This window comes from Coregonus lavaretus (genome assembly GCF_964263955.1).
Source record: "Coregonus lavaretus genome assembly, chromosome: 3".
NCBI lineage: Eukaryota > Metazoa > Chordata > Actinopteri > Salmoniformes > Salmonidae > Coregonus > Coregonus lavaretus.
The window spans coordinates 68,457,371-68,484,888 of record NC_139990.1 but is presented as its reverse complement, the minus strand read 5'-3'; the positions used below and the strand labels follow the sequence as shown (position 1 = coordinate 68,484,888).

At 41.7% G+C, this 27,518-nt stretch overlaps 2 protein-coding genes across 4 annotated transcripts; both read right to left on the bottom strand.

Moving 5' to 3' along the window:
• Positions 1–209: 209 nt before the first annotated feature.
• Positions 210–668, bottom strand: LOC311120894 (uncharacterized protein). The gene has a single exon (XM_084157904.1). It carries the CDS (start codon positions 619–621, stop codon positions 307–309), a length of 315 nt encoding a protein of 104 aa, XP_084014030.1. The 5' UTR covers positions 622–668; the 3' UTR covers positions 210–306.
• On the bottom strand, positions 542–27,143 carry LOC311120869 (SH3 domain-containing kinase-binding protein 1-like). 3 transcript variants are annotated; one of them, XM_084157902.1, is made up of 18 exons: positions 26,923–27,102; positions 25,460–25,617; positions 25,128–25,185; positions 24,528–24,637; positions 23,110–23,200; positions 22,933–22,994; positions 22,772–22,817; positions 21,548–21,642; positions 20,416–20,517; positions 19,829–19,880; positions 12,647–12,697; positions 12,317–12,440; positions 11,063–11,228; positions 10,097–10,150; positions 9,188–9,381; positions 8,781–8,844; positions 8,419–8,478; positions 542–626 (listed from the first exon to the last, which is right to left on the bottom strand). In XM_084157902.1, the coding sequence occupies exons 1-17, from the start codon at positions 26,924–26,926 to the stop codon at positions 8,440–8,442; spliced, it is 1,470 nt and encodes a 489-aa protein (XP_084014028.1). In that variant the 5' UTR covers positions 26,927–27,102; the 3' UTR covers positions 542–626; positions 8,419–8,439. The 3 variants fall into 3 exon arrangements, with proteins under 3 accessions (XP_084014028.1, XP_084014027.1, XP_084014029.1); XM_084157901.1 differs by lacking the exon at positions 542–626 and having other exon boundaries at positions 7,327–8,478; XM_084157903.1 differs by lacking the exons at positions 542–626; positions 10,097–10,150 and having other exon boundaries at positions 7,327–8,478; positions 26,923–27,143.
• Positions 27,144–27,518: the final 375 nt, after the last annotated feature.

Sequence of the window (27,518 nt, the reverse complement as noted above, 5' to 3'; positions counted from 1 at the left end):
AAATTCCGCCCTGAAATTCATCTAAACCTCATAACTTGACCTTTGATCTTCAATAAATTACATGGCAGTACACAGTGCATTCATTTCATCTGCAATGTGCCCACATGAACCATATATAGAGAAAACAATCACAGACAAAATGGCAACCTTTCAACCCCTTTACTGGTGAAATTTCTGCATAATTTCAAGACGATGTCAAGAGAAGGAGTTCGATGGACATGACACAGGTGAAACAGACAGAGGGGAAATGTTTTTTCCCGTCTATGGCCTGAGCTGAACCAAAAGTGAAACCAAACTAGGGGGATGTTATGTTAGCTTTACTGGGGGGAGGAGAGCCTTGGTCTGGTCAACCACGGTCTGGAAGAGCTGCTCCATCTGGGCCTGGAAGTCATCAGCCAGAGGCTTCAACTGGGCCTGCATCTTGTCGACCAGGTCCATTAACTGGGCCTGCAGGTTGTCAGCCAGAGGACTGAACTGGGCCTGGATGTTGTCAGTCATGGGGTGGACGTGGACCTGCTTCTCAATTTCACTGACAAAGGGCTTCATCTGTTCCTGGATCTTCTCAGCATGCTCCTTAATCTTGTCGGTCAGAGGCATGATCTGAGCCTTACCCTCCTCCATGTAACCTGTATGGGGAGAGTGACACGCTTAGTGAGCCGTTTTCCAAAAGCTGTAGGCCCATGGATCAAGCTAGCATTATAGCGGACTCTATGGTACTGATGTGAAAACTGACATGTTGATATCCCTGTCGAGGACAATGGTATGAATAAATAAAATGAAAAGTTATATAATTTGAATGAGTAATCTATTTAGAACAACTTGATATCTTAGTGTGGCTGATACCAGTAAACTGAAATTCCAATTCAAGGGTTGTGGGTTCGATTCCCACGGGGAGCCAGTATGAAAATGTATGCACTCACTAACTGTAAGTCGCTCTGGATAAGAATGTCTGCTAAATGACTAAAATATAAAATGTAAATAATTGAAAAAGGGAATCTATTGTCAATGAGTTCTCAATGAAAAGGAGATGCTATTTATGTCAAATGTTTTGGCATTTTGGGATATTAAATTCAAATCACTTCCTGAATTCACTGAGTTTATTTGAATTGACCCCAACCATGGTGTAAACCCTCCTCTACACAGATAGGGCTCTATTCCGCGATAGAAATGTAAAGGTTGTTTCCGATTTAGCCGAAATATGCAGTGTTGCAATATCATGAATGTAGTCTCTGGTAAAGCGGGAACGTTGCCTTTAAATTTCAATCACGCTGTAAAGCTGAACTTCCGCGATGCGGATTGAAAAGAGCCCCTAGTCTTTATTACGCAGCCATTGAACACACATTTCTTAGAAAAAGACTAATAGTAATACGACTAACAACGCCTTTTCTACTTTTCAGGCCGGACATTCCCTCAGAACAGTAAGGGAGAGTGGGGTAAGTTGAGCCAAAGGGGTAAGTTGAGCCATACTTGTTTCTAGGAATTCATACACAAAATTAATAATTTGGAAGAGGTCATCATTTCATGGAGTCTGTGAAGGAAGAAACCACATGGAAAAAGTGGTAAGCAAGTTAGATCCCCAAAAATTATTTTCACCAACTCAAATGAATTTACTGTGTTAGAGGTTTCATGACCAAAGTAGATAATTGTAAGATTGTTCTATACATCAGTTGGGGTCTATATAAGCTTCAATATGAGCTCCTAAACCTAACATAAAAGTGCATTCTTGTAGCTGTGTGAGCTAATATTGTCAAAGTGTTTGCCTTGGGGTAAGTTGAGCCAATGGTTGAGCCAATGGCAAGTTGAGCAAATTGAAGTTTTCTTCCCAGGCATAATGCAAGGTATTATAGCTGGGATATGAGGTAACAACAGGACCTGGTCTATGTTAAACTTTTTTTTTTAAGGTACAATGTGTTTGTTAGGCGTTGAGCCTGTGTTAAAAGATGCTTCAAATTATTAAAATTGCGATTGTGTTGAATTGTATTTGGGAAATGAAGATAGACATAGTTTTAAAAAGGTAGTGGTAATATTGAATTCAGTACAGATATTTGTAGGTGGCTTAACTTAGGCTGTCCTGAGGCTCAATTTACCCCATATCCGGGGCAAGTTGTGCCAAGAGACCACTTTTATTGGACAAGTTATGTTTTCAAAACTGTAATGTTTACATCAATTCTGATTATTTCCAGGGATACATGACATCCTGAAATATATGTAGATATCTTTGTTAGAAGGAATACTATATTTCCCTTGATGGAGTGATGCTGAATGTAAAGAATGGCTAAACTTACCCCACTCTCCCCTAATATCTGGCTATCAGCCATTGCCTCACTGCACCAAAATACTGTTACAGTACCAGGCAGAAACACAGAAGGCCTCAGATAAACCCATCACATCAGGGGAATGGCAGATAAGAAGAACGGTGCTTCTCATATTTCTTAGTAATATTCCTTTAATTATTATTTGATGTATGGTCTAACGTTAAATGTTTCTCACACTACGCATAACATATTATGCATAGGTTCTATTTTTTCATCTCTGGTTAAGATAGACTTGATAAATTAAAGCTTGGACTATGATTGCTATAGACAGCTCGTAAGTCCCATAAGCCTCAACCTTTTACAGCAGTGGGCTAAATCAGGGTCACACAGAGTGTTTCTTGCTAGTCTTAAACAAATCTACTTTGAAACAAAAGCATACACATCACACACATGGTTATGGGTTTAAACAAAAGAAGACACCTGTACCATGTCAGATATAGAGTTGAAATGTATTCAATTTTGAGTTTGCATCCCAATATTACACTTTAAATACATCACAGAAGACTGAAATATAGCAAAACTGTTTGACATAGAAACACCGGATTTTCGGCGTTTAAAAATAAGGAATGTTTATTAATTATGAAATTATGAAAATACTAATAACATTCCACCCATGTGGCCACTAGGTCATTTGACTGCAGGAAAGGGATTTATCTTAGAACAAATAGGAATTGCATTGTTTTATGGTTGTAGTGGTGATGGCCTTTCAGGTGTCAGACTGTGCGGACTGTTGCCATTGAATTTGCAATGTTCCTAGAACATTTTTGCTTAATGATGTTGACTAGTGTTTACTGCATATACAATTCAATGAGAGGGTATGTCAGTACATTACAGAACATTAAATTAGAGGAAATAGTATGGCAATTAATCTGGAAATACAGTGGGGGAAAAAATTATTTAGTCAGCCACCAATTGTGCAAGTTCTCCCACTTAAAAAAATTAGAGAGGCCTGTAATTTTCATCATAGGTACACGTCAACTATGACAGACAAAATTAGAATTTTCTTTCCAGAAAATCACATTGTAGGATTTTTTATGAATTTATTTGCAAATTATGGTGGAAAATAAGTATTTGGTCAATAACAAAAGTTTCTCAATACTTTGTTATATACTCTTTGTTGGCAATGACACAGGTCAATTGTTTTCTGTAAGTCTTCACAAGGTTTTCACACACTGTTGCTGGTATTTTGGCCCATTCCTCCATGCAGATCTCCTCTAGAGCAGTGATGTTTTGGGGCTGTCGCTGGGCAACACAGACTTTCAACTCCCTCCAAAGATTTTCTATGGGGTTGAGATCTGGAGACTGGCTAGGCCTCTCCAGGATCTTGAAATGCTTCTTACGAAGCCACTCCTTCGTTGCCGGGCGGTGTGTTTGGGATCATTGTCATGCTGAAAGACCCAGCCACGTTTCATCTTCAATGCCCTTGCTGATGGAAGGAGGTTTTCACTCAAAATCTCACGATACATGGCCCCATTCATTCTTTCCTTTACACGGATCAGTCGTCCTGGTCCCTTTGCAGAAAAACAGCCCCAAAGCATGATGTTTCCACCCCCATGCTTCACAGTAGGTATGGTGTTCTTTGGATGCAACTCAGCATTCTTTGTCCTCCAAACACGACGAGTTGAGTTTTTACCAAAAAGTTATATTTTGGTTTCATCTGACCATATGACATTCTCCCAATCCTCTTCTGGATCATCCAAATGCACTCTAGCAAACTTCAGACGGGCCTGGACATGTACTGGCTTAAGCAGGGGGACACGTCTGGCACTGCAGGATTTGAGTCCCTGGCGGCGTAGTGTGGTACTGATGGTAGGCTTTGTTACTTTGGTCCCAGCTCTCTGCAGGTCATTCACTAGGTCCCCCCGTGTGGTTCTGGGATTTTTGCTCACCGTTCTTGTGATCATTTTGACCCCACGGGGTGAGATCTTGCGTGGAGCCCCAGATCGAGGGAGATTATCAGTGGTCTTGTATGTCTTCCATTTCCTAATAATTGCTCCCACAGTTGATTTCTTCAAACCAAGCTGCTTACCTATTGCAGATTCAGTCTTCCCAGCCTGGTGCAGGTCTACAATTTTGTTTCTGGTGTCCTTTGACAGCTCTTTGGTCTTGGCCATAGTGGAGTTTGGAGTGTGACTGTTTGAGGTTGTGGACAGGTGTCTTTTATACTGATAACAAGTTCAAACAGGTGCCATTAATACAGGTAACGAGTGGAGGACAGAGGAGCCTCTTAAAGAAGAAGTTACAGGTCTGTGAGAGCCAGAAATCTTGCTTGTTTGTAGGTGACCAAATACTTATTTTCCACCATAATTTGCAAATAAATTCATAAAAAATCCTATAATGTGATTTTCTGGAGAAAAGAATCTCAATTTGTCTGTCATAGTTGACGTGTACCTATGATGAAAATTACAGGCCTCTCTCATCTTTTTAAGTGGGAGAACTTGCACAATTGGTGGCTGACTAAATACTTTTTTCCCCCACTTTATATGAATGTTATTTAGTACAATTTTCACGGTCCAATGTTGATCATCGAAGACAATGAGGTATTTGTTTTAATTTAATAAGGCCTTAAATGCTTCACAAATAATGTATAATCGACTGTCATACCATATAAAGCGTGGCAAAAGGGTCATGCCACAATTCGCAAAGTACCAAATGTGCAGACCAGTTATATCATCACCCTTATATAGTGACATTTGCTTGTAAATGATTTGTGAAGCATCTACGTAGTGCTTATGAAGGCTTCATTAAGCTGAATAAGTTATAGTTTGTGTGACATAGTAAAGTGCACAAAAAAATCTGACATGTTATTAGTCTCAGTAGTAGTAATTGAGTTGAGAGTAGAGGATCTTCACAGCAAACAATTTCTGCTTACCTTCTTCTTCCCAGAACGTTAGCAGGGATGTCTTCAGAATGTTAAAATGACAATGTTTAACAGAGGTTCCCATGACGTAGCTTTATTGTTTTCTCCATCAATGTCCCTAACGTTGTAGCAACGTTAACTGTTTGTTGGGTTTGACTCATACCAATTAAACAACTGAAGAATAACACATGAAAATAATCAATGAATGAGACAAAGAGGACTTCCAAAAAGTTAAGATGAGGAAACTCCAATTAGGATGGACCACACAGAGAACCCCAACGCTGTGTGGGAAAAGGTTCTGACTCGCCCACCGAGAGGATCTGAACATTGTAGAAGGGGCAAGACTGTAATTTGTGGTTCAGTGACTTATTTGGGAAAACACCACTTCAAAAATAATTACTGCTACAGCAGCAACACACGCTCTATTCCTCCCCAATGTAACTGGTTAACCCCTTCATATTGTTCACTGAACCGCAGACAATTCTATAGACTAGCATAATGGGCAAATTTGCAATTGAGAATCAAATCAAAATGACACAAACCATTCATCTCTAGAGTTCCATGGCCCTGGTTGAAGACTTTAGAAATGCATCCTTCCTTCCTCATTTCCTGGAGGTAAGCACGGATCTATCTATAAGTGATTGGATAAGTGGAAGCAAGGTTACCACCCTATTCGTTTTACCAATGCAACCAAGTCAGATCTGTGATTACGTCAGGGAAGATAGGAAGGAATGACTGATGAAGGCATTCAAAAAGGGCCCATGTCTTTTGAATGATATGACAGTCATCAGTGATAACTGTACTGTTTGTGACTTGTGGCTCCTTATCTACGCAATGACACATTTAAAAAAGGGCTTTGTTGTCATTTCCTGGAGGTTAACCAGCTGATCTATGTAGCTCATGCCCTCTCCTCATCCCTAATTTCCTCTCCACAGAAGAGAGGAAAACTGTTCTCCTTCTGTCCGTTTCAGACCCTTTTTTTTTATAAAGGCTAATTTTAGTTTACCTTTGACCCTCCTCCATATCGTATTTCTGGCTCTGTGCCTCCTGATGATACCATTGCTCTTCTCTCAAATCCCTCCTCTTTTACAGTAACTTTTTCCCTCTAAAAAAGATTGTTCTGGATGAATGAAAAGGCTGTCTATTTTCTCTTTGGATGATTCCGGAGTAAAAGTTGCAAAATTGATGTGTTTAATGGAAATGCCTGTGCTGTAACAGTTATGAATGATGACCTATCAAATATGTTTTATGAAAAATCTAATCTGAAATACAATTTTCAGTCCATGGATGAAGTATCACTTTCAATAGGCCTTATGTGAAAGAAATACTGCTGTACCAACAAACCCTATTTATTTACTTTAGTTTCTTTCATGTTACACTAGCAGTTTTAGCCTGAGAGGAAATATGCACCCCATCACCCGTATTCAATGCCGTTTTAAAAATAGTTTGTTCCCATGACAGTTTCAGAAGCCCACGCTCTCTAATGTGTTCCAGATGCGCTTTCCAGCTCACAGACTTCCCGGGCCATGCTAGAAGCATGTCGCCAATGCTGAGATGGGGGGGAACAGATCTATAGGGCTCACTCAAGAGAAGCCAAAGGCCTAAAATGATAACAACAAATACTGAGCATCAAATCTCAAATATCCAACAGTAAAGCTCTCCTTGTTTTTCTTCCTTTATCCTCCATTTTTGTTCATTGTGATAAGTCAACTTGTTTTCAGTTTCAGTATGCTATAAGTTAATGTTCTGGTGTGACTGACGCAACCACTTTATCCAGCTGCAAAAGTATAATACCGACATGCCTCAATGGCTGATCACTTTAATTTCAGTGCGTTTGTATTTTCAAGGTTTTAATTAGTTTCACTTCACCCTGTGTATGACTAAGTTAACATTTTGACCACAAGTGTGACCCCCTAGCACCTATTCTAAAAGACACATCCAAAAATGAGAAAAGGGTACAGAATTAACTAATATAGTTATGTTTTTGTGGACTGAAAGCCATTTACAATGCAGCACTGAATTCACAACAGTAGTACAAAAGTGCCTCCCAATGGATACATGCAGCATTGCAGAATAGTTGCAAAATATTGCTTGCCAAGTCACTGGAAGCCTGTATTTCCATAAAACATGGCACAAAGGAAACACAAAATAGTATTTTGGACAGGTAATATTTTATATTTAAAAAAAGACACAAAATAGTTACTCTTATATACAATGGCAGTTTGCACAAAAGATACAAGTAGTTTGTTCAGTTGACTCATGTTCCGCAAACACTATGCTTCAAAACATTCCCAAACATGCTCATAAAAATAAGAAATATGCTTTTACAGGAAAATAAGCACTGAGGAACATGGCCCACATTCAGTTGTGTTCTGTCAATGAAATATACAATATCAATATAAAATAAAACTTATTTTCTATCCAAAGGCAGGGATTCAATGCATTGGGGAAAAGTCCTTTGTGCACTGCGCTATAACCCATGTTGAATTGAATCCCGGTTACAAAGTACTTTGGTCGATATATACAAAGCATTTTGGTCGATTCACTTGGTCCCTTGCCAATCAAGTCCAGAATGTCCTCAAACTAAATGGCTGACTACAATCTAGGGCTGGATTCAATCGTTATCGCGAAAGTATCGCAGATCTTAAAATGTAAAAGGTATACTTCGGGATTTTGGCAATGAAGCCCTTTATCTATTTCCCCAGAGTCAGATTAACTCAAGGTTAGAGGTAGTGTTGGCAGCCAATGCTAACTAGAGTTAGGGCAATGACTGGAAGTCTATGGTATCTACTAGCATGCTAGCAGTTACCATAGACTTCCAGTCATTGCACTAACACTAGTTAGAAATTGGGCTAACGCTAGTTAGCAAATTCCTTCAAACTGCACGCAGAGACATACAAATGGTATCCATGGGTTCATCTGACTCTGAAGAAGTAGATAAAAGACTTAATTGCCTAAATCCCAAAGTATCCCTTTAAAGGTAATATTCGATTGAGCCGGCTTATGCAGCGTTTACCGTGAATGCAAACATTGCCTTTACATTTTTAATCGAGCTATAAAGCAGACCTTCCACAATAATTCAGAGATACGGATTGATTCCAGCCCCTAATGTGGCCTCATCTGGTATGTCTGCAGAGGAAGCAGACACCTATCCTTTCCATCCCCTCTTGCACTCCAATATCAGGAACATTTTTTATTTCATTTCAAGTTTGTGTTCAAGGGAATGACATAGCAGAGCCTTACTTAGACCGGTCATGGTGTCAGTTAGGATGAATGTTTAGTCCTAAGACCATGTACCTCCTCCTGCATAGGGGAAACATTGTGTTAATATTCAGTTAAATCAAAAGCTTGTATTATGCTCCAAACATTGTGTTGTATGTTCCACTGTATGCTCCAAACAAGACATGCTAACCTCTCACTATTACAATAACACGGGAGGTTAGAATGTCTTGGGGGTATGATATTTGTGCGATATTTCTACTGCACTTTAACCTCATAGTCATGGTATCATTTCAAATTCAAAGTGCTGGAGTACAGAGCCAAAACAACAAAAAAAGGGTCACTGTCCCAATACTTTTGGAGCTCACTGTAAATATTCCACATACCTGCAGCTCCCCACGTTTGTTTCTTTCATCTCTCAGTTCCTCTTTCAGTTCCTGTATGTCTCGTCTAGAAGGAAAGAACAGAAAATATATCAATAAATGCACTAAGAGGTCAAAGAAGAGTCAGAAAATTAAGGAATGGTTTACATTTTTGGCAGGAGAAATGTAGCCTGGTTAACCCATACTGAATTGTTTCAACAATGGTGAGCCCAGCATTCAGTCTGGTTTAACCAGACTAGGAGAGATCTGACTGGAAGTGTGCAGAGACTTTTTCCTGTCTTTCCAGTTTTGCATTTTGCCTCCAGCACCTTCACTAATCATTTTTGGGTGTGCGGTAGATTATGCCTATTATCAAAATAGTTGAAAATAGCTTGTTTGAACAACTGAACAAACGGGTTAATACTACTTACTCATGTCTGTTTTGCAGCAGCTCCAGAGCCATCTTCAGCTCCCTGACCTCAGCGTGTAGGCTGTCCAGACAAGGCTTCTCCTCCTGGGCTTCCCTGGCCTCCACTACAGCCTTGGGAAGCGCTAGCCTGGAGGGTATCAGATTCTTGGGAGGATGCTCAGGCTTGGATGGTGGTGAGGTGGCAGGTTCTGCAACCTGCAATGTTTAGACAAGGTATCTCTCAGTTTGATTGTCAAGGATTGACAGGTCCAGGATTCAAGCACTTTGAATTAAATCTATTCAATCTCAGCTTATTTAAAGTCAGTTGTTATTTTGTGGCTAATTGATACTTTGAGAGAGATACATTGACGCTATGTTAATTTTGTGTTCTCTATACTTGCCAACAAGGCCTAACATGACGATAGTATCACACCCTGATCTGTTTCACCTGTCTTGTGCTTGTCTCCACCCCCCACCAGGTGTCTCCCATTTTCCCCATCATCCCCTGTGTATTTATACATGCATTTTCTGTTTTTCTGTTGCCAGTTCGTCTTGTCTTGCCAAGTCTAACCAGCGTGTTTTCCCATTTTCCAGTCGCTCTAGTTTTTGTTTTTCTAGTCCTCCTGGTTCTGACCATTCTGCCTGCCCTGACCCCGAGCCCGCCTGCTGTTCTGTCCCTGATTGACGCTGCCATGTTTTATTGACCATTCTGCCTGCCCTGACCCTGAGCCTGCCTGCCGTCCTGTACCTGTCGGACTCTGATCTGGTTATAAACCTCTGCCTGTCCTCGACCTGCCCTTTGCCTGCTCCCCGTGTTAGAATAAATTATCTGAGAACTGAACCATCCGCCTTCTGTGTCTGCATCTGGGTCATATCCTGAGTCATGATAGATAGTGTTCATATACATGGAATCAAAGTCAATTTTGCAAACCTTCAGCAGTTTAGGCGATTTTTCTGCTTCTGTCTGGTCCCTGCCACTCAGAGCCTAGGGTTAGAACAACAACCATGACCTTAATGACGATTCCTCTTTAAGAGTCATTCCTCACATCACGGCCTCACTAACCCTTCATGGCATGTAACTTGTCAAGCCACTTATGAACAGGCCATCTCTCTCTATGGGCGGGTGAGTTAAGACTTAGTGAGCCAGATGGGCCACGTCATACAAACTAATAGTCTTCAGGGAAACTCTGGAGGAATGTCATCTAACAAGGGCCACTATTCTCCACTGATATGCCCCTATGACTGTGATGACAGTGATTCCTCTAGGCAGATATGTTCTTGTGGCGTGACATTAGAAAATGACATCAGACTAACCAGAGAATGTATCATCATCTCTATGTTAACCTGGGGTTGTGGGTTCATAATGTCACTGCATGATGAGTGTTGGGCCACACTGCACCCCTGTGGTTTCGGAGGGAATGTGGAGTACAGTGTGCACCTCTGGGCAGATATGGACTGGTGGCGTCATGACAATAGGCAAATCAGGGATTGTATCATCATCGCTATGATAACCAAGGGGATGTGGGTCTTCTGTCATGTGATGTGTCATGTGTCATGTGATTAAGCCACATTGTGGTTAATTACATGATTAACCCTGTGGTTTCAGAGGAAACATAACTATGTGTGGTGGTCATGTTAGGACACACATACGACAACAACATCAACTCATAGTGACTGACAGCATCCATGGATGTGTGACTCTTTCCTAATATGCGATCTGTCCTAAATCAAATCAAATACAATTGTATTGGTCGCATACACATATTTAGCAAATGTTATAGTGGGTGTAGCGGAATGCTTCTGTTCCTTGTATGTCCTAATATGTACACTGTACAGAGGTGCAGTCTGTACCATAATAATATTCATAATAATACAGTATGGTATATTGTCACCATACCTGTGGACCGGTGACGAGGGCTGATGGTGGTCGTCTCTGTGGGGGTTTGGCTCTGTTGGCTGTGGGGTGACTCAGTTTCTCAGGGGACACCTCCACTCCGTCAAACTGGTCCGAGTTGCTCTCCTCTGTACATTTGGGTGAAAGGGGAGGGAGATCGCCATTGGCTCTAATGGGAGAAAATAGATAGGCATTTATTTTCTGAGAAATTAAACATTCATTCTTTCAGGCCTACACTTGATTCATAAGGTTAACTTGACCCAAATTGCTGTGATGTAGAGAGAGAAAACAAAGATATGCTTCATTTTCTACAGTTGAGATTTTCAGTTGATGAAAATGGCTGTGGTTCAGTGTGGAAAAAGTGGTATCCTGTTTCCTCTTGCAGGCAATTAGAGGCAGGTGTTGATGCACTGCATATTGAAACCTCAGTGAGTTTATGTTTAGCCAAGCATTAAGACTTCTCCTTTCAACGTCCACACCCTCACTAGAACAAAAAGACGCCAAAGCTTTAAATAAAATATACAAACTTGTTTGACCTTTGCAAGTATAATGATTTAATATCAAGTACATTTTACAAATAAGCAATATGCTTTTAGCCAAGGCCACACTTTTATTGCTTTGCCTCCAACATGTGACAGTTTACTTGGAAAGAACAGTCCGGATTACTTTTTCTTCGTCAGTTGCCCCTTGGTAAAGACTGCCTTTTTGTTTTCACAGTCGTGTGTGTGTGTGTGTGTGTGTGTGCGCATGTGTGTTCAGGAAACAGGAAATGGGCTGCTCTCGTCTGTTTAGGCCCACACTGACTCATCCCAGAGTTTCCAGTGCACCGATCAAGGTTTGAGAATCCTGGCATTCAGCATTAAGACATGAAGACTATGTGCTATAGTAGCCTAGGCACCAACCAAAACTCTCCTCCACACTCTCCTTCCTTGCCAGTTTAAAGAGAAGAAACAGTTCCTGTCTTGACAGAGACCTTTAGCTTTTCTTATTAGTGGCGTTTGCAATTATATAACTACCAAGGCTTCCGAGTGCCCTATTTGTCCATTCTGATCAGTAACAAAGTCTGAAAGCAATGCTTCCTGAAGCAATCCTTAATTTACAAGTCTCACTATTAACGTTCATACTTCATACTATGGAGTGATATTAGTGTCAACATTGGATTAAGATTGCATTCATGTTGGAACTGCTATACCTCCATACTCTACCTAAATGTTTGATGTTGACTGAGAAAAAAATAGATATTTTAGAATCACTCACTTGCCACAACCAAACTTGTGAGGCTTGTCCTTCACTGGAGGTGGTAGTACAGGTCTACTTGGAGCAGGGAGCTTGACTTTGGTTGGGGGGTTGCTTCTCAGGTCTTTACTCTCTGGTTTCTCATCTGTACGCACATGTGCACATTTAAGCATTGCTAGTAAGCAAACTGTACTCACTCGTAATTATTAACAACACACACCTTGGTACAATTGTAAAGCATAATCTCCTCTGTATTTTTAAGTATAATGTAATACAACATCTGGTTATATGAGACTACAGATACAGTAAAACTGTACTTTGACTGAACGGTATCAACATACTGTATCTTACCTTTTGCTTTTGCAGGGCTGCTCATCTCCATCGCTGAACCCTCTGCCTTGACTAGAAGATCATTAGAGCACAAAATACACACCATATTATACACGGCCACAGGTATCTATCTTGCTACTGGTGTATTGTTCTCTTCACTATGATAACGGTGAGGGTACAACAGCATCAAGACCCAGAACTCCAGGGTTAATAATTCTCAGCACATTTGTTTTAGCATAATTTCATTAAAATGCAAATTAATATTCATGTAGCGCAGAAACGTTGTTAATTTTCTTCCATTTGAGTTTGATTAAATTCCAACCAGTATAGTGGCATGGGAAGCCAAGATTCTGTATGTCATAGGAGCAGGCTAGGTCAAAGTTGTGTCCAATAGAATCCTACAGAATCCAACATACTGTAGTTACTGTTCCCAAGGGTCTCCCTTGAGAAGGCCTTGGCTTGGGGTGGAAATAATGTATTTATCACAAAGGAGATCCCTCAAGTGTGAACAGCTATGTATAATAGACTTATGAGAGTGTCTTTCGACAAAGCACAATGTTCTGCCTCTCAATTACCATTAAGAGTTAACCGAGCAATTATAGTGTTTATTAAAAACAAGAAATTATCAACTAGAGTGCAGTTAAGGGAACTGACCACAATACAGCCAAGTCAATAAAAACATGGATCTGCATTATAGCTTTTAGCACATCTCTCAAGATACAGAGGAAGAACATGATGAGTGTCATGCTGACACGTAAGACAATAAACCACCAAAAAGACTGGTGATGATGAATTCCACAGACTAAGAGTACCAATAGTGAATTAATGAGAATAGAGCCTACCTTCTCAGTTCAAAACACATGTAAAACTCCCTGAACAAGCCTTTCCACCAATGTGAAGTTGTTGCAGAGTTGCTGCTTGGGCAGCTTCTGAAAAGCCACTGTGACAGACAGAGCTCTCTACGGTCCCCCACCCCCTGGCTTCCTCCAAGGTATCTCAGCCAGGTCATGTGACCTACTGTATTACATCTCCCTCTCCATCATGGTCTATAACTTCCTGTGACGTAGTTGCAACCCCCCAGTGACAGTAGATGCCAATGGAGTAGTGGGAGCGATGGGGTGGGGTGGAGGGATTCAAGTGCAAAGATTGTTTGGAATTGGGATGATATTATCTCCAAATGACTGTTAGGCCTCTTAATGTTTGAACTCAAACTCAAACAACAAGATTTGAAAGTTTGTTATTTCTCAGCGAGAGCGAGTGCCTCAAAATGTCAATCAAAGGGGTCATGTAGCAATAACAAACGTTCTTTCAGTATTTGTGCACTGATTTTATCATTGATATTTTATTTATCAGTGATTGAAATATTGCATCTTAATGTTGTGTACCCTTCGTATTCAATTAGAAAGGCTTTATTATTTAAAGCTGAGAAGAAACATCCGGCCTAACAGCTAACTAACAGTTAGTGTCTTAAACAGAAGTTGTACCATCAGCAGAAGTGTGTGTTTGAGACAAGATCTGGTGCCCTTAGATAAAACCTGCCCGCGAACCACATCCTGCTATGTGTGGTGCTAACAGTCTCAAGATCGAACTCCCATATCCTCGTTACTGTTTCAGGCAAAACATCTGTTACATGCCGTCTATCCCTCCCCACTGGGCACAAACTGGTTGAATCAGCGTTGTATCAATGTAATTTGTCAGCGTATTGTGACATGGAATCTACATTGGATTTGAAAAAAGTCATCCTCGTAAACTGTTGTTTTGAGGGTGAAATTACAACCACAGGATTATGTCGTCACCAAATTTCAACATGGACAAACCTTTGTAAAATATGTTGAATTTGTGTCTTTAAAACAATGTCAGATCTTCAACATAATATCCACTATCAGAAGAAAAAAATAGGCTAGACAGCACCTCCTACTGGAGAATTTATCTACAGCTGCCCTTTGGTCTCCCATCCAGGGTCTTAACCAAGCCCTGCTTAGCTATGAGATTCATTGCTGACTATTACCAATGTGCTATCGTGAGAACGATTGTTGAGTATTCTCCACTTAGAAACTAAATAGATTCACTGTTGCTATCAAAGTATTTCAAAAGGCTAGGTTTAACAGAACAAATTAAATGTGACCGTACTTTATCACTCATATATCATCAATGATGCTATTTAGGCCTATAGCATTTGCAAAGTCATCAACAGCTATTGTTGTTTACAATAGGCCTAAGGTTTCAAGCTTTGGTTTATTTCAAATGTAATGATATTTAGTGATATTGAATTGTGTTTGGTTGAAAATGCAACCAAATATTAACATTTGAAGGAGATTCTTTGCTTGGATTGTTCCATCTGTGTGACTGACTCAGTTTGACTTTAATTCCAGTTTGTCTGATATGTTGGATTCACGTCTCCATCTCAACCCATAAATCTAAGTTAAAGTATAGGACAAAATCAAATCAAACTTTAGTGCATTTAAAGTTTGATTTGATTTAGTCCTATTTTTTTATTGAGATGTTTGGTTGAGATAGAGATGTGAATATAACATCAATTATTAATTTGTAGACAAACTGGAATTAAAGTCAGAAGTCAGTGGCACAGATGGAACTATCCAGGAGTTGACAACCAAACACAATTCAATATCATTTTTGAAATACAATAAATTAACTTGTCGACAATGGCCACATTTGTTCCTGTACCCAAGAAAGCAAAGGTAACTGAACTAAACGACTATCGCCCCGTAGCACTCACCTCTTTCATCATGAAGTGCTTTGAGAGATTAGTCAAGGATCATATCACCTCTACCTTACCTGCCACCCTAGACCCACTTCAATTTGCTTACCGCCCCAACAGATCCACAGACGATGCAATCGCCATCACTTTTCACACTACCCTATCCCATCTGGACAAGAGGAATACCTATGTAAGAATGCTGTTCATTGACTATAGCTCAGCATTCAACACCATAGTACCCTCCAAGCTCATCATTAAGCTCGAGGCCCTGGGTCTGAACCCTGCCCTGTGCAACTGGGTCCTGGACTTCCTGACGAGCCGCCCCCAGGCTCGCTGACCCACAAGGGTGCGTGCTCAGCCCACTCCTGTACTCCCTGTTCACCCATGACTGCGTGGCCAAGCACGCCTCCAACTCAGACGACACAACAATAGTAGGCTTGATTACCAACAATGACGAGACAGTCTACAGGGAGGAGGTGAGCGCTCTGGGAGTGTGGTGCCAGGAAAATAACCTCTCACTCAACATCAACAAAACAAAGGAGATGATCTTGGACTTCAGGAAACAGCAAAGGGCGCACCCCTTTATCCACGTCGACGGGACTGCAGTGGAAAAGATGGAAAGCTTCAAGTTCCTTGGCGTACACATCACTGACAAACTGAAATGGACCACCCACACAGACAGTGTGGTGAAGAAGGCACAACAGAGCCTCTTCAACCTCAGGAGGCTGAAGAAATTTGGCTTGGCACCTAAAATCCTCACCAACTTTTACAGGTGCACAATTGAGAGCATCCTGTTGGGCTGTATCACCGCCTGGTACTGCAACTGCACTGCCCGCAACCGCAAGGCTCTCCAGAGGGTGGTGTAGTCTGCACAACGCATTACCGGGGACAAACTACCCGTCCTCCAGGACACCTACAGCACCCAATGTCATAAGAAGGCCAAAAAGATCATAAAGGACATCAACCACCCGAGCCACTGCCTGTTCACCCCGCTATCATCCAGAAGGCGAGGTCAGTACAGGTGCATCAAAGCTGGGACAGAGAGACTGAAAAACAGCTTCTATCTCAAGGCCATCAGACTGTTAAACAGCCATCACTTGCACATTGGAGGCTGCTGCCTTTAGACAGACTAGAAATCACTGGCCACTTTAAGAAATGGAACACTAGCCACTTTAATAATGTTTACATATCTTGCTCTCATATGTATATACTGTATTCTATACTATTCTACTGTATCTTAGTCCATGCTGCTCTGACATCGCTCATCCATATATGTACAGTTGAAGTCGGAAGTTTACATACACTTACATCATTTTCCTTCCTCATTATGTCATCTATTTTGTGAAGTGCACCAGTCCCTCCTGCAGCAAAGCACCCCCTGTCACACCCTGGCTCTGGGACTCTATATGTTGAGCCAGGGTGTGGATAGTCTATATGTTGTATTTCTATGTTGGCCTGAGTGACTCCCAATCAGAGGCAACGAGTGTCAGCTGGTTGTCTCTGATTGGGAGCCATATTTAACTGTCTGTCTTTCACTTTGTGGTTTCTTGTTCTTATTTGGTTTGTGTTAAACCGTAGACATCACGTTATCGTCTGTTGTTTTGGTCGTGTGATCATCTATATATTAAATATGTTCACCTTCAACGCTGCGCATTGGTCTCTCCCTGACGATCGTGACAGAAGAAACCCCCAGAACTGGACCAAGCAGCCTAGTGAGGAGCAGAGTGGGTGGACTTGGCAACAGTGGAGGCAGAGCTTCGACTGGGTCAAGCCGAATGAGGAGCTGAATGGCGGAGATTGGAAGCAGAAGAGCGAGAGTTGGGCGAGAATTATCGAGGCCTGGCCCACGGGGAAGAGAGACTCCCAGAATTTTTTTAGGGGGGGGCTCACGACGTCGGACCAGCAGGAGGCCGCGATAGAGCGGCCCAGCGGGTTGCCAGAGGAGGCCGCCAGGTTACGGGGGCCACTGGTCGAAGAGGGGATGGAGGATGTAGAGGCACGGCGAGAGGTACTGGCGTGTGTTGCCAGTCCGGTCCGGCCCGTTCCAGATCCCGGTGTAGGGCCAGTGGTGTGTGTGTCCCCAGTACGGTCCGGTCTGTTCCTGCTCCCCGCACCAAGTCAGGGGTGCGCATCGTCAGCCCGGTCCGGCCCGTTCCTACTCCACGCACCAAGCCAGGGGTGCGCATCGTCAGCCCGGTCCGGCCCGTTCCTACTCCACGCACCAAGCCAGGGGTGCGCATCGTCAGCCCGGTCCGGTCCGTTCCTACTCCACGCACCAAGCCAGGGGTGCGCATCGTCAGCCCGGTCCGGCCCGTTCCTACTCCACGCACCAAGCCAGGGGTGCGCATCGTCAGCCCGGTCCGGCCCGTTCCTACTCCACGCACCAAGCCAGGGGTGCGCGTTGTCAGTCCCGCACAACCCGTGCCTGGGTCACCGGTGCCTGGTAAGGTACCGGTCAGCTGCTCCACAACGGAGCCTAAGCGGTCCGCTTCAACGATGTCCGGTCCAGCTCCAGCCAGCGGGGCCAGACCGGACCAGGGGCGCCACGGGGGGATGGTGGAAGGGTGGTGGTCAAGCCCGGAACTGGATCCGCCTCCGAGGAGGAATGCCCACCCAGCCCTCCCCTGGTTTGTGTACGTTTAGGCGCGGTCGCAGTCCGCGCCTTTAGGGGGGGTACTGTCACACCCTGGCTCTGGGACTCTATATGTTGAGCCAGGGTGTGGATAGTCTATATGTTGTATTTCTATGTTGGCCTGAGTGACTCCCAATCAGAGGCAACGAGTGTCAGCTGGTTGTCTCTGATTGGGAGCCATATTTAACTGTCTGTCTTTCACTTTGTGTTTGTGGTTTCTTGTTCTTATTTGGTTTGTGTTAAACTGTAGACATCACGTTATCGTCTGTTGTTTTGGTCGTGTGATCATCTATATATTAAATATGTTCACCTTCAACGCTGCGCATTGGTCTCTCCCTGACGATCGTGACACCCCCACAGCATGATGCTGCCACCCCCGTGCTTCACGGTTGGGATGGTGTTCTTCAGCTTGCAAGCTGACCCCTTTTTCTTCCAAACATAACGATGGTCATTATGGCCAAACAATTCTATTTTTGTTTCATCAGACCAGAAGACATTTCTCCAAAATGTATTTGTCTCCATGTGCAGTTGCAAACCGTAGTCTGGCTTTTTTATGGCATTTTGGAGCAGTGGCTTCTTCCTTGCTGAGCGGCCTTTCAGGTTATGTCGATATAGGACTCGTTTTACTGTGGATAAAGATGCTTTTGTACCTGTTTCCTCCAGCATCTTCACAAGGTCCTTTGCTGTTGTTCTGGGGTTGATTTGCACTTTTTGCACCAAAGTACGTTCATCTCTAGGAGACAGAACGCATCTCCTTCCTGAGCGGTATGATGGCTGCGTGGTCCCATGGTGTTTATACTTGCATACTATTGTTTGTACAGATGTGCGTGGTATCTTCAGGCGTTTGGAAATTGCTCCCAACGATGAACCAGACTTGTGGAGGTCTACAATTTTTCTTCTGAGGTGTTGGCTGATTTCTTTTGATTTTCCCATGATGTCATGCAAAGAGGCACTGAGTTTGAAGGTAGGCCTTGAAATACATCCACAGGTACACCTCCAATTGACTCAAATGATGTCAATTATCCTATCAGAAGCTTCTAAAGCCATGACATCATTTTCTGGAATTTTCCAAGCTGTTTAAAGGCACAGTCAACTTAGTGCATGTAAACTTCTGACCCACTGGAATTGTGATACAGTGAAACAATTATTTGAAAAATTACTTGTGTCAAAGTAGATGTCCTAACCGACTTGCCAAAATGTATAGTTTGTTAACAAGAAATTTGTGGAGTGGTTGAAAAACTAGTTTTAATGACTCCAACCTACAGTAAGTGTATGTAAACCTCCGACTTCAACTGTATGTTAATGTTTGTTGTCCATCTACAAGAAAATAATCTGTAAAATGCAAAGATCTTGATTTTGAAATATTCAGGAAGCCATTTGGACCACACAAAATCTCATATTCAGCTGCTAAAACAACAACCTCAAACACCCTAAAACATGAACACTGTGCCAGACTAAACAAACACCACAGCAGATGAAAACAGTAGCAGCCGTAACCATTTCCTTGTGTGAGAAACCTCTTATTCAGCCCTCATTAGCATCTCTAAATCCCAAAACAATCTGTGCTGTCATATTGGTGTTCATATTGGTGTGTCACAGATTGGTGTCACCATAGAATTAGGAATTAGAATACTAATACACTAATACTAATTCTATAATTTAATAGGATCTCTATGGGTGTCACAGTATATTTTATTGCACCAGTTATTCTGTTAAACCTCATAACCTCCATCATCAGCATCTAAATCACAATACATTCTGTACTGTCATATTGGTGTCATGGACTAACTGGTGTTACAGTATATCCTGCTGCACTGGTCTCTCTGTTAAAACAGGAAGTTGCTGTCTTTACCTGCGTGTCTGTCCGTGCCACGGCGCTCCGGTAGTTGACTGGTGCTCCCAGACTGGAGGAAAAGGAACGGAAAACACATCAGGTCGGCTCGGTCTCTCTTTACTACCTTTTAGCAGCAACACACACATCTAAAACTAACACACACCCACTGATTAGAGCGCCCACTGATGGGAGCGGCCATTCGTATTGTCTTGTATATATATATATATATATATAATATTTTTTCGAAATATAAAATGAATAAAATTTAACTAACACACTCTTTCCACAGACTGACATTTTAGTCAGTGACTCCTAAACTGCATCTGTTGAAGAGATCTTTGAGTCAGAAACCTTTATAAGTTAGTTATATAAGAAAGACTTGACTGAGAATTTGTAGATAAAGGGCTTTCATTTCTTGACCTGTTGCGGTCTAATAAATAGCAAATGTTTATTACTGGTTGATGTATCGTTGGTGTCATAGTTGCTTAGGTCAATGTAATATAATGGCTCAACCCCCCTGGAATGTGTGAGGGGAAATTCCCATTCACAGGGCTACAGTGAGACTATTCCTGGGAATGTTTCCCTCATTCCCTGCTCCAACTCACTTGGAGAGTGTTCGTCATCGGTATCACCATGACGAAGTTGTCGGGGAAAAAACCTCTGCGTCCATTCAGCTCTCCCTCCCACCAGCCCTCGTCCTCCGTTTCCTTCAGAAGAAGAGATTGTGCAAAGAGCAACTCAAAGAACTACACATAGTTCAAAAAATTGTCTGAGAGCTTAACAGAGGGTCAGGGGAAGCATGGTCATTGCCAACTGTGGACACTATTATTTGATCTTCAAAGTTATCATAAACCTCTCTTTTCCACTTATAATTTGGCAGTGACGGAAAAAGTACTCAATTGTCATACTTGAGTAAAAGTAAATAGAAATTACTCAAGTAACCCGGTAAAATACTACATGAGTAAAAGTCTGAAAGTATCTGGTTTTAAATATACTTAAGTAAAGTGGTGGAAAAAGTAGTCAATTGTCATATTTGAGTAAAAGTCAAAGTAAATGCTAGACATCAAATTCCTTATTTTAAGCAAACCAGATGGCACGATTCTCATGTTGTTGTTTTTACAGCTAGGGGCACATTCCAACACTCAGACATAATTTACAAACAAAGTATTTGTGTTTAGTGAGTCTGCCAGATCAGAGTGTGAATTGGACCACATTGTTGTCCTACCTAAGCATTCAAAATGTAATGAGTACTTTTGGGTGTCAGGGAAAATGCATGGTAGTAAAAAGTACATATTTTCTTTAGGAATGTAGTGGAGTAAAAGTAAAAGTTGTCAAAAATATAAAGTAAAGTAAAGTACAGATATCCCCAAAAACTGCTTAAGTAGTACTTCAAAGTATTTTTACTTAATGTAGTTACTTTACACCACTGTAATTTGGAATATAATTTATACCATCTGATTTTTGGATGGTTTCACTACTTATGTAATTGTGCATGCTGTGTTGTCTAGTGTATTGTGGCACATATTTTCACAAGTCACATAACAGGTTTGTCTGGTTGAAGAGAAGAAAACATATTCCAGTACAGAAATGCTATCTAATAGTGAGGGATGAAATTGTATAACCCATTTTATTCTAGTCCAAAGATGGAGCAGAATATTATTGATTTTGTCCCCAAAAGTCATGAAGGTATACTGTATTGGGGAACATGGATGACAACATTAGGATAAAGACCCAAACCTTGGTGATGATTGTAACAATGTCTCCCTTTTTTAGATTCAACTCGTCCTCGGTCAAGGCTGCGTAGTCGAACATGACTTGACAACATTCGTTCACTGAGTAGACATAAAAGAGAGGGGAACGTTATAAAGAGAACCTAAGCAATGCATGGCTGGAATAGGTTGGTTGTAAGATGATGTTGTAACAGACGCTGACAGTAATTTATCACGATACCTCATCATAACTGACCAATCGACAAGGAAGAATATCAGTCCATACGTTCTTATCTTTTTCTGAGAAGGGTGTGAACTGTGAAGCATTGAGATTAACCTGTGTGAACCATTGATCTCTTTCCACATTAAACTGTGGCATCAAGCCAGGGTTACTGTAAGAGTTTCTGTGGGCCCACACCCACATAGCCTGTTGGGTAAACTGCAGGAATTACTGACTGTCATATGCCAATGACGTGGCTATCTGTTCTTTGTGGACATTCGCCTTAGTAGCAGTTTGGTCCAAAAATAGAACGCTTGTCACACGCAGAACAAAAAGGTCTCACTGTTGTTGTAGTACATCAGAACATGTCTATATTCAGTGGAGACATTGCTTTGCAGTTTCATTCAATGTTTCAAAAAGTCTCTCCCACAAGGAGGATTTATTTGTTGAGGGGTACAAGGATGAACCTTATCTTATCCTTTTTTAAATTATTTTTTTAACGTTTTACCCCTTTTTCTCACCAATTGGTAGTTACAGTTTTGTCCCATTGCTGCAACTCCCATACGGACTCGGGAGAGGCGAAGGTCGAGAGCCATGCGTCCTCCAAAACACGACCCTGCCAAGCCGCACTGCTTCTTGACACACTGCTCGTTTAACCTGGAAGCCAGCCGCACCAATGTGTCAGAGGAAACACCATACAACTGGTGACCGCGTCAGTGTGCATGCACCCGGCCCGCCACAGGAGTCGCTAGAGCGCGGTGGGACAAGGACATCCCGGCCGACCAAACCCTCCCCTAACCCGGACGACGCTGGGCCAATTGTGCGTCGCCTCATGCATCTCCCAGTCGCGGCCGACTGCGACACAGCCCGGGATCGAACCCAGATCTGTAGTGACGCCTCAAGCACCACAGTGCCTTAGACTGCTGCGCCACTCGGAGGCCCTTATTGTACAATTGTATGATGTTTTTCAAAATGCATTCCACTCATTTATACGACCTACATAAAGTAGGAATAAGAACTATAGAAACTTACCATTTTTTGTTTTGTTCCGCACACTCGTCCTCTGAGGTAGCTTTGTCTTAACAAAAACACAAATGTATTACATTAATCAATGGCATATCACACCTACTGTATGTTTTCAGGAGAAAAGAATCCCATATTTTTTGTATTTTGATTTATCTTGCATTCCATACCTCTTTACTGAACATTGTATCTGAGAGTTTGGGTCTGGTTTTGCTCTCGTTATGCTTGACATCTGAATAAAGATATATTGATTTTAGTAGATTAAAGTCTACAAGTCCACGCTCAGAACATGTACAGTAAATCTGCTGTGCAAAAAAAAGGCCATGTGAAAAATGTGCCAATCCCACCTTTTCGAGAGACAAATATCTCTTTGGTGAAGTTTGACGGAAACGCTCCCACTTTACCACTTTTCATTCCCATCCACCACCCATCTTCAATCTGTCAGGTGTTAAAAGAGAGAAGTAAAAGAGAGAGAAGTAAAAAGAAAGATAAACAGATATATAAGAATAGCACAGTGTAACAGAGCATGTTTCACCAATCAACCACATGCATAGGAATTCTCAAAACAGGTTTGGTCAGCATAATGTCTACAGATGTAGGTCTTAATTTGATCACCCTGTTGCAGGAGACTGTCACGCCCTGGCTCTGGGGACTCTGTTATGTTGAGCCAGGGTGTGTAGAGTCTATGTTTTGTGTTTCTATTTTCAGGATCTAGTTGATGTGTTTCTATGTTGGCCGGGGTGGTTCTCAATCAGAGGCAACGTGAATCAGCTGTTGCTTGTTGTCTCTGATTGGGAACCATACTTAGGTAGTCGTTTGGCATTTGTGTGGTGTGGTATCTTTTTCCGTGTTGGTTTGTGTATGTACCCAAGGACTTCACGTATCGTTTTGTTGTTTTTGTTTGTGTGGTGAATAATATAATAAAAGATGTTCGCATTCCACGCTGCGCATTGGTCCACTCCTTTTGACGATCGTGACAGAGACCTTTCCTGCAACGCAGGAAATGTAAAACTCTGAGTCTATTTGAGGTTTAAAAAGGATTCTGAAGTTTGTAATTTCCCTTATGAAATGTCCATTAATTAGAATCCACATCAGTGGAGGCTGTATGAGGGGAGGATGGATCATAAAAATGGCTGGAACGTGCTCCCCAATTAAGGTGCCACCAACCTCCTGTGATCCACATAATAACTATAATTTCCTGTTACTGCAGCAGGATTATTTTCCTGCTGTAGCAAACTGGCTCATATTAAGATCCTACATCTGTACACACCTCAAAGTGATGTTGGAATGTGTGTGAGAAACATGATTTATCAGCATCATTTGGGGGAAATATCACACAATGAATATGCATTGCTGGAAATGTCTGTGCGACTATTGTTTGGTTTTCTGAGCTTTTGGAGGGGCGACATTTTAGTATCATATCTAGCTAGGCAAACAAGATAAATGATTTGTGGTTGTTCCCTCATGCTCATGAATTTGCCATTAGAGATAAGATACAAAGAAAGTAAATATGATATGACACTCCAATTATGAAGTAAAAACATAAACATATCCTTCTAAATAGAGCAGCTAATGTTCTATCCAACAACCTACAACTAATTTACACTGATACTCTATAGCAGTGGTCTCAAGCTAATTTGGGTCTAGGGCTGCATTAAATTGTCTCGTGGGATATTTGTTTGAGAATCCTTCTCTAGTATGTTTGCAAGTGTTTTCCATCTATTGATAATCTAGAGTGTCAGTAATGATAAAAGCAGCACTTTACCTCTCTGAGGATCGCAATGGTCTCCCCGACAACCAGCTCCAGCTCGTCCTCATTCAAGGGACTGTAGGCAAAGGCCACCTCACACTTCCTTGTATGTTGAATTATCCTCGCTGCATGAGCAAAGCATTGTACCAGCCACATAATTAGTCAAAACTGCTCTTATTATTGTAAAAGAATAGTTAAAACTAATGATGAATAGAAATTCAGTAGAGAAATTCAGAGCATGAGTAGAAGAATTCAAGCTTCTTCGTGTTGTAACTAATTGAACCCCTGAAAGGGACTGTGCTATAACAGTAGACTGTGTGGTTTGTATCTGTTCCTTCTTTGTACATTATAATTAAGCTTGGTGCTAGCAAGCAAGGCTGTACATCAACACAAGGCCTTTAATTACATGTTTCAGCCTGTCTTGCTGACAAGTGTGTGTATCTCGATGAGCACAAACCCAAACACTTCCATATTTCAGTACAAAACAGGGTTCATGTTTGACAGACTGGGAAACATATCTGGATACAGTTTTTGTTACGGTTCAAGTTATGGGCAACACAACAAGCAGAGTGTTATGGTAGTGGAGGTTTAAAGACATTGGAGAATGACACATACATTTCCGTAGGCTTCTTGGTTCCCGCTTGCTGTCACCTATCAAATACACTGGCACCTCCTGTGTGGGAAATAAAAGATACAAACACATACAAGGAAAAAGCTAATGAGTCAAGTATTATACAATGGATTGCACATGAAACATGCACAAACAATAGGCTGATCAGAGTTGGGGTCAAATCGATTTAAAATCAAGTAAACTGAAATAATGGAATTTCAGTTCCTTGACAGAATAGAATTGAATTTGACTTCCTTCGTTGACTGAATTGAGATGGTATTAATCCTTGTCCATGGACTGAAGGCATGAAGGCAAACTCTTGATGGACATACTGTACCTTGACAAAGTTAGCGGGGAAGATGCCCCTCTTGCCCCTCAGTTCCCCCTCCAGCCAGCCCTCCTCGCTGGCCTTGGTGACGCTCTTCACCACGTCTCCCACCTGCACCGTCATCTCATCTCCCATCGTGCCCTCAAAGTCTATCAGCACCAGCACCTCTGAGACACGCAAATGGGGGAGGAGGGTGAAGATGGTGTTGCAAGTTTGATTCTCTTTTCAAACAGATCTAACAATATTGCTTGAGGAACTGCAGTTATTTCGAGTAAATTAACAAAGAATGTGGCCCAACATCCAGAAGGTTAACACCATAGTCTGGTTCCTCAAAGACATGGGGAGGGGAAGAGAGATAACGTGGACCCTTTTCACACTATTGTGATGATCCAAACTGTAGTGTGCTGGCATAGATATTGTTTTTCACATTGTTCTCTCTAGCATGGTTTTGGCAACTATGGTGGGTATATAACCAGCTTGTTTGACTCAGCTTGGCTGCATAGTGTGAGAAGGCTAATGGAATTGCAAGTTTGGCTTTCTTTTTTCTAAAATATCTAAAGATATTGATTGAGTAACTGCAGTTATTTGGAATCATTAGACAGGTAATGTGCCCCAACATCTAGGAAGGCAATGCTTGTTTCAACAGGCTATATGGTATGTATCATGCAAGGCCGGAGGAGAGTAGTATAGTTGCAATGGGCAACAATGTGACATCAAGATTATTGTATTTGGAACATACAGTAAATCATAGGCAAAAAAAGCTTATGTTGTTTAAAGATTTCAGCTTTACTTTATCTGAATAAACACCAAGGCCTTCGTAAACCAAACCACTCTCCTGTAGCATATTTGTGTTTGAACAACACGTATGTAAACCAAGGTTACAGTACAGTACTGGGGCAGCAAAATGGATTCCAAAAATTACAGTTTGGAATTTGCCCTGGCATAGTGAAAAGGTTTCTGTTCAAGTAGTTTTTAGGCAAGGAATATAAATTAAAACATGATGTACCACACACACCCATAGCCTACAACCTGCAAGTAAGAAAATAATGAAAAATGTACCTTACCCACTGCTAGTACTAGTGCTAACCTGCTTACCTGGCTTTAGGCATTTATGTCAATGTTAGCTATGAAGAAACCCTCCAACACCAAATACTCATATAGTATAGTGGAGACCCAGAGACCTACTACCCCTTTGCTTTCTGAATAATAAAGAAGCAAGATCATTATCTCTGTTGTCTGTTTTCTGACAAAGAGGGTGTATAATCTACAAACATGAACTGGCCTACATATCTGGTATACCAAAATCACCTCCAATCCCAACTATTATTTGGGATTACAAAATGACCATGTTTTCTACACTATAGTTCTTGTCAATTACCCTGAATATAACTGATTCATTGACAGACATTGTAAACATTCCCCAAACCCTTGTAGACACTGCTGAATAGACAACACAGTTACAATGCACTTACCCATGACGTCTTAGAAAGCGTTACTCTCTCTTCTAGACTTTAAGGTAATTCCTCTTCAGAGGACAGACAGACACCTCATGCTACAGAAGGAGAACTGAAAGAAAGTGAGTATAGCTCAAGAAGCAAAGCTATATATGGCTAGCCAGGGCCCTCCTTCCCTCTAGTCAAACATTAACATCTACTTCGGCTAGTCATGACAAGCCACCAGCCAGGTGGAGGATGAGTCACATAGAGCAAGCGAGAGAGTAAGAGAAGGAGAGAGATAGAACAGGTGGGACAGGTTTCTAATCGAAAGAGAGAGACAGTAGGCAAGGGTGAAAAAAGTACATGACCACATATTTTCAGCTGTAAAGTAGCTGTCACACATTGTATGGGAAAGAAACAATGTGACGTAATTGTGCGTGTGTGTGTACTCCCTCCAGGCAGTCTCCAAGACACATTTTCAATACCTTGAGAGAGTAATGTGATGTATTTACTATTTGCTGCAGCAATGTCCATTTCATGAACACCATTGCAGAGTTGTTCAGGTTTAGTCAAGTATACTCGTTATCTGCAATCTCCCAATGTAAGCTATTCTATGAATGGACAGCTATCAT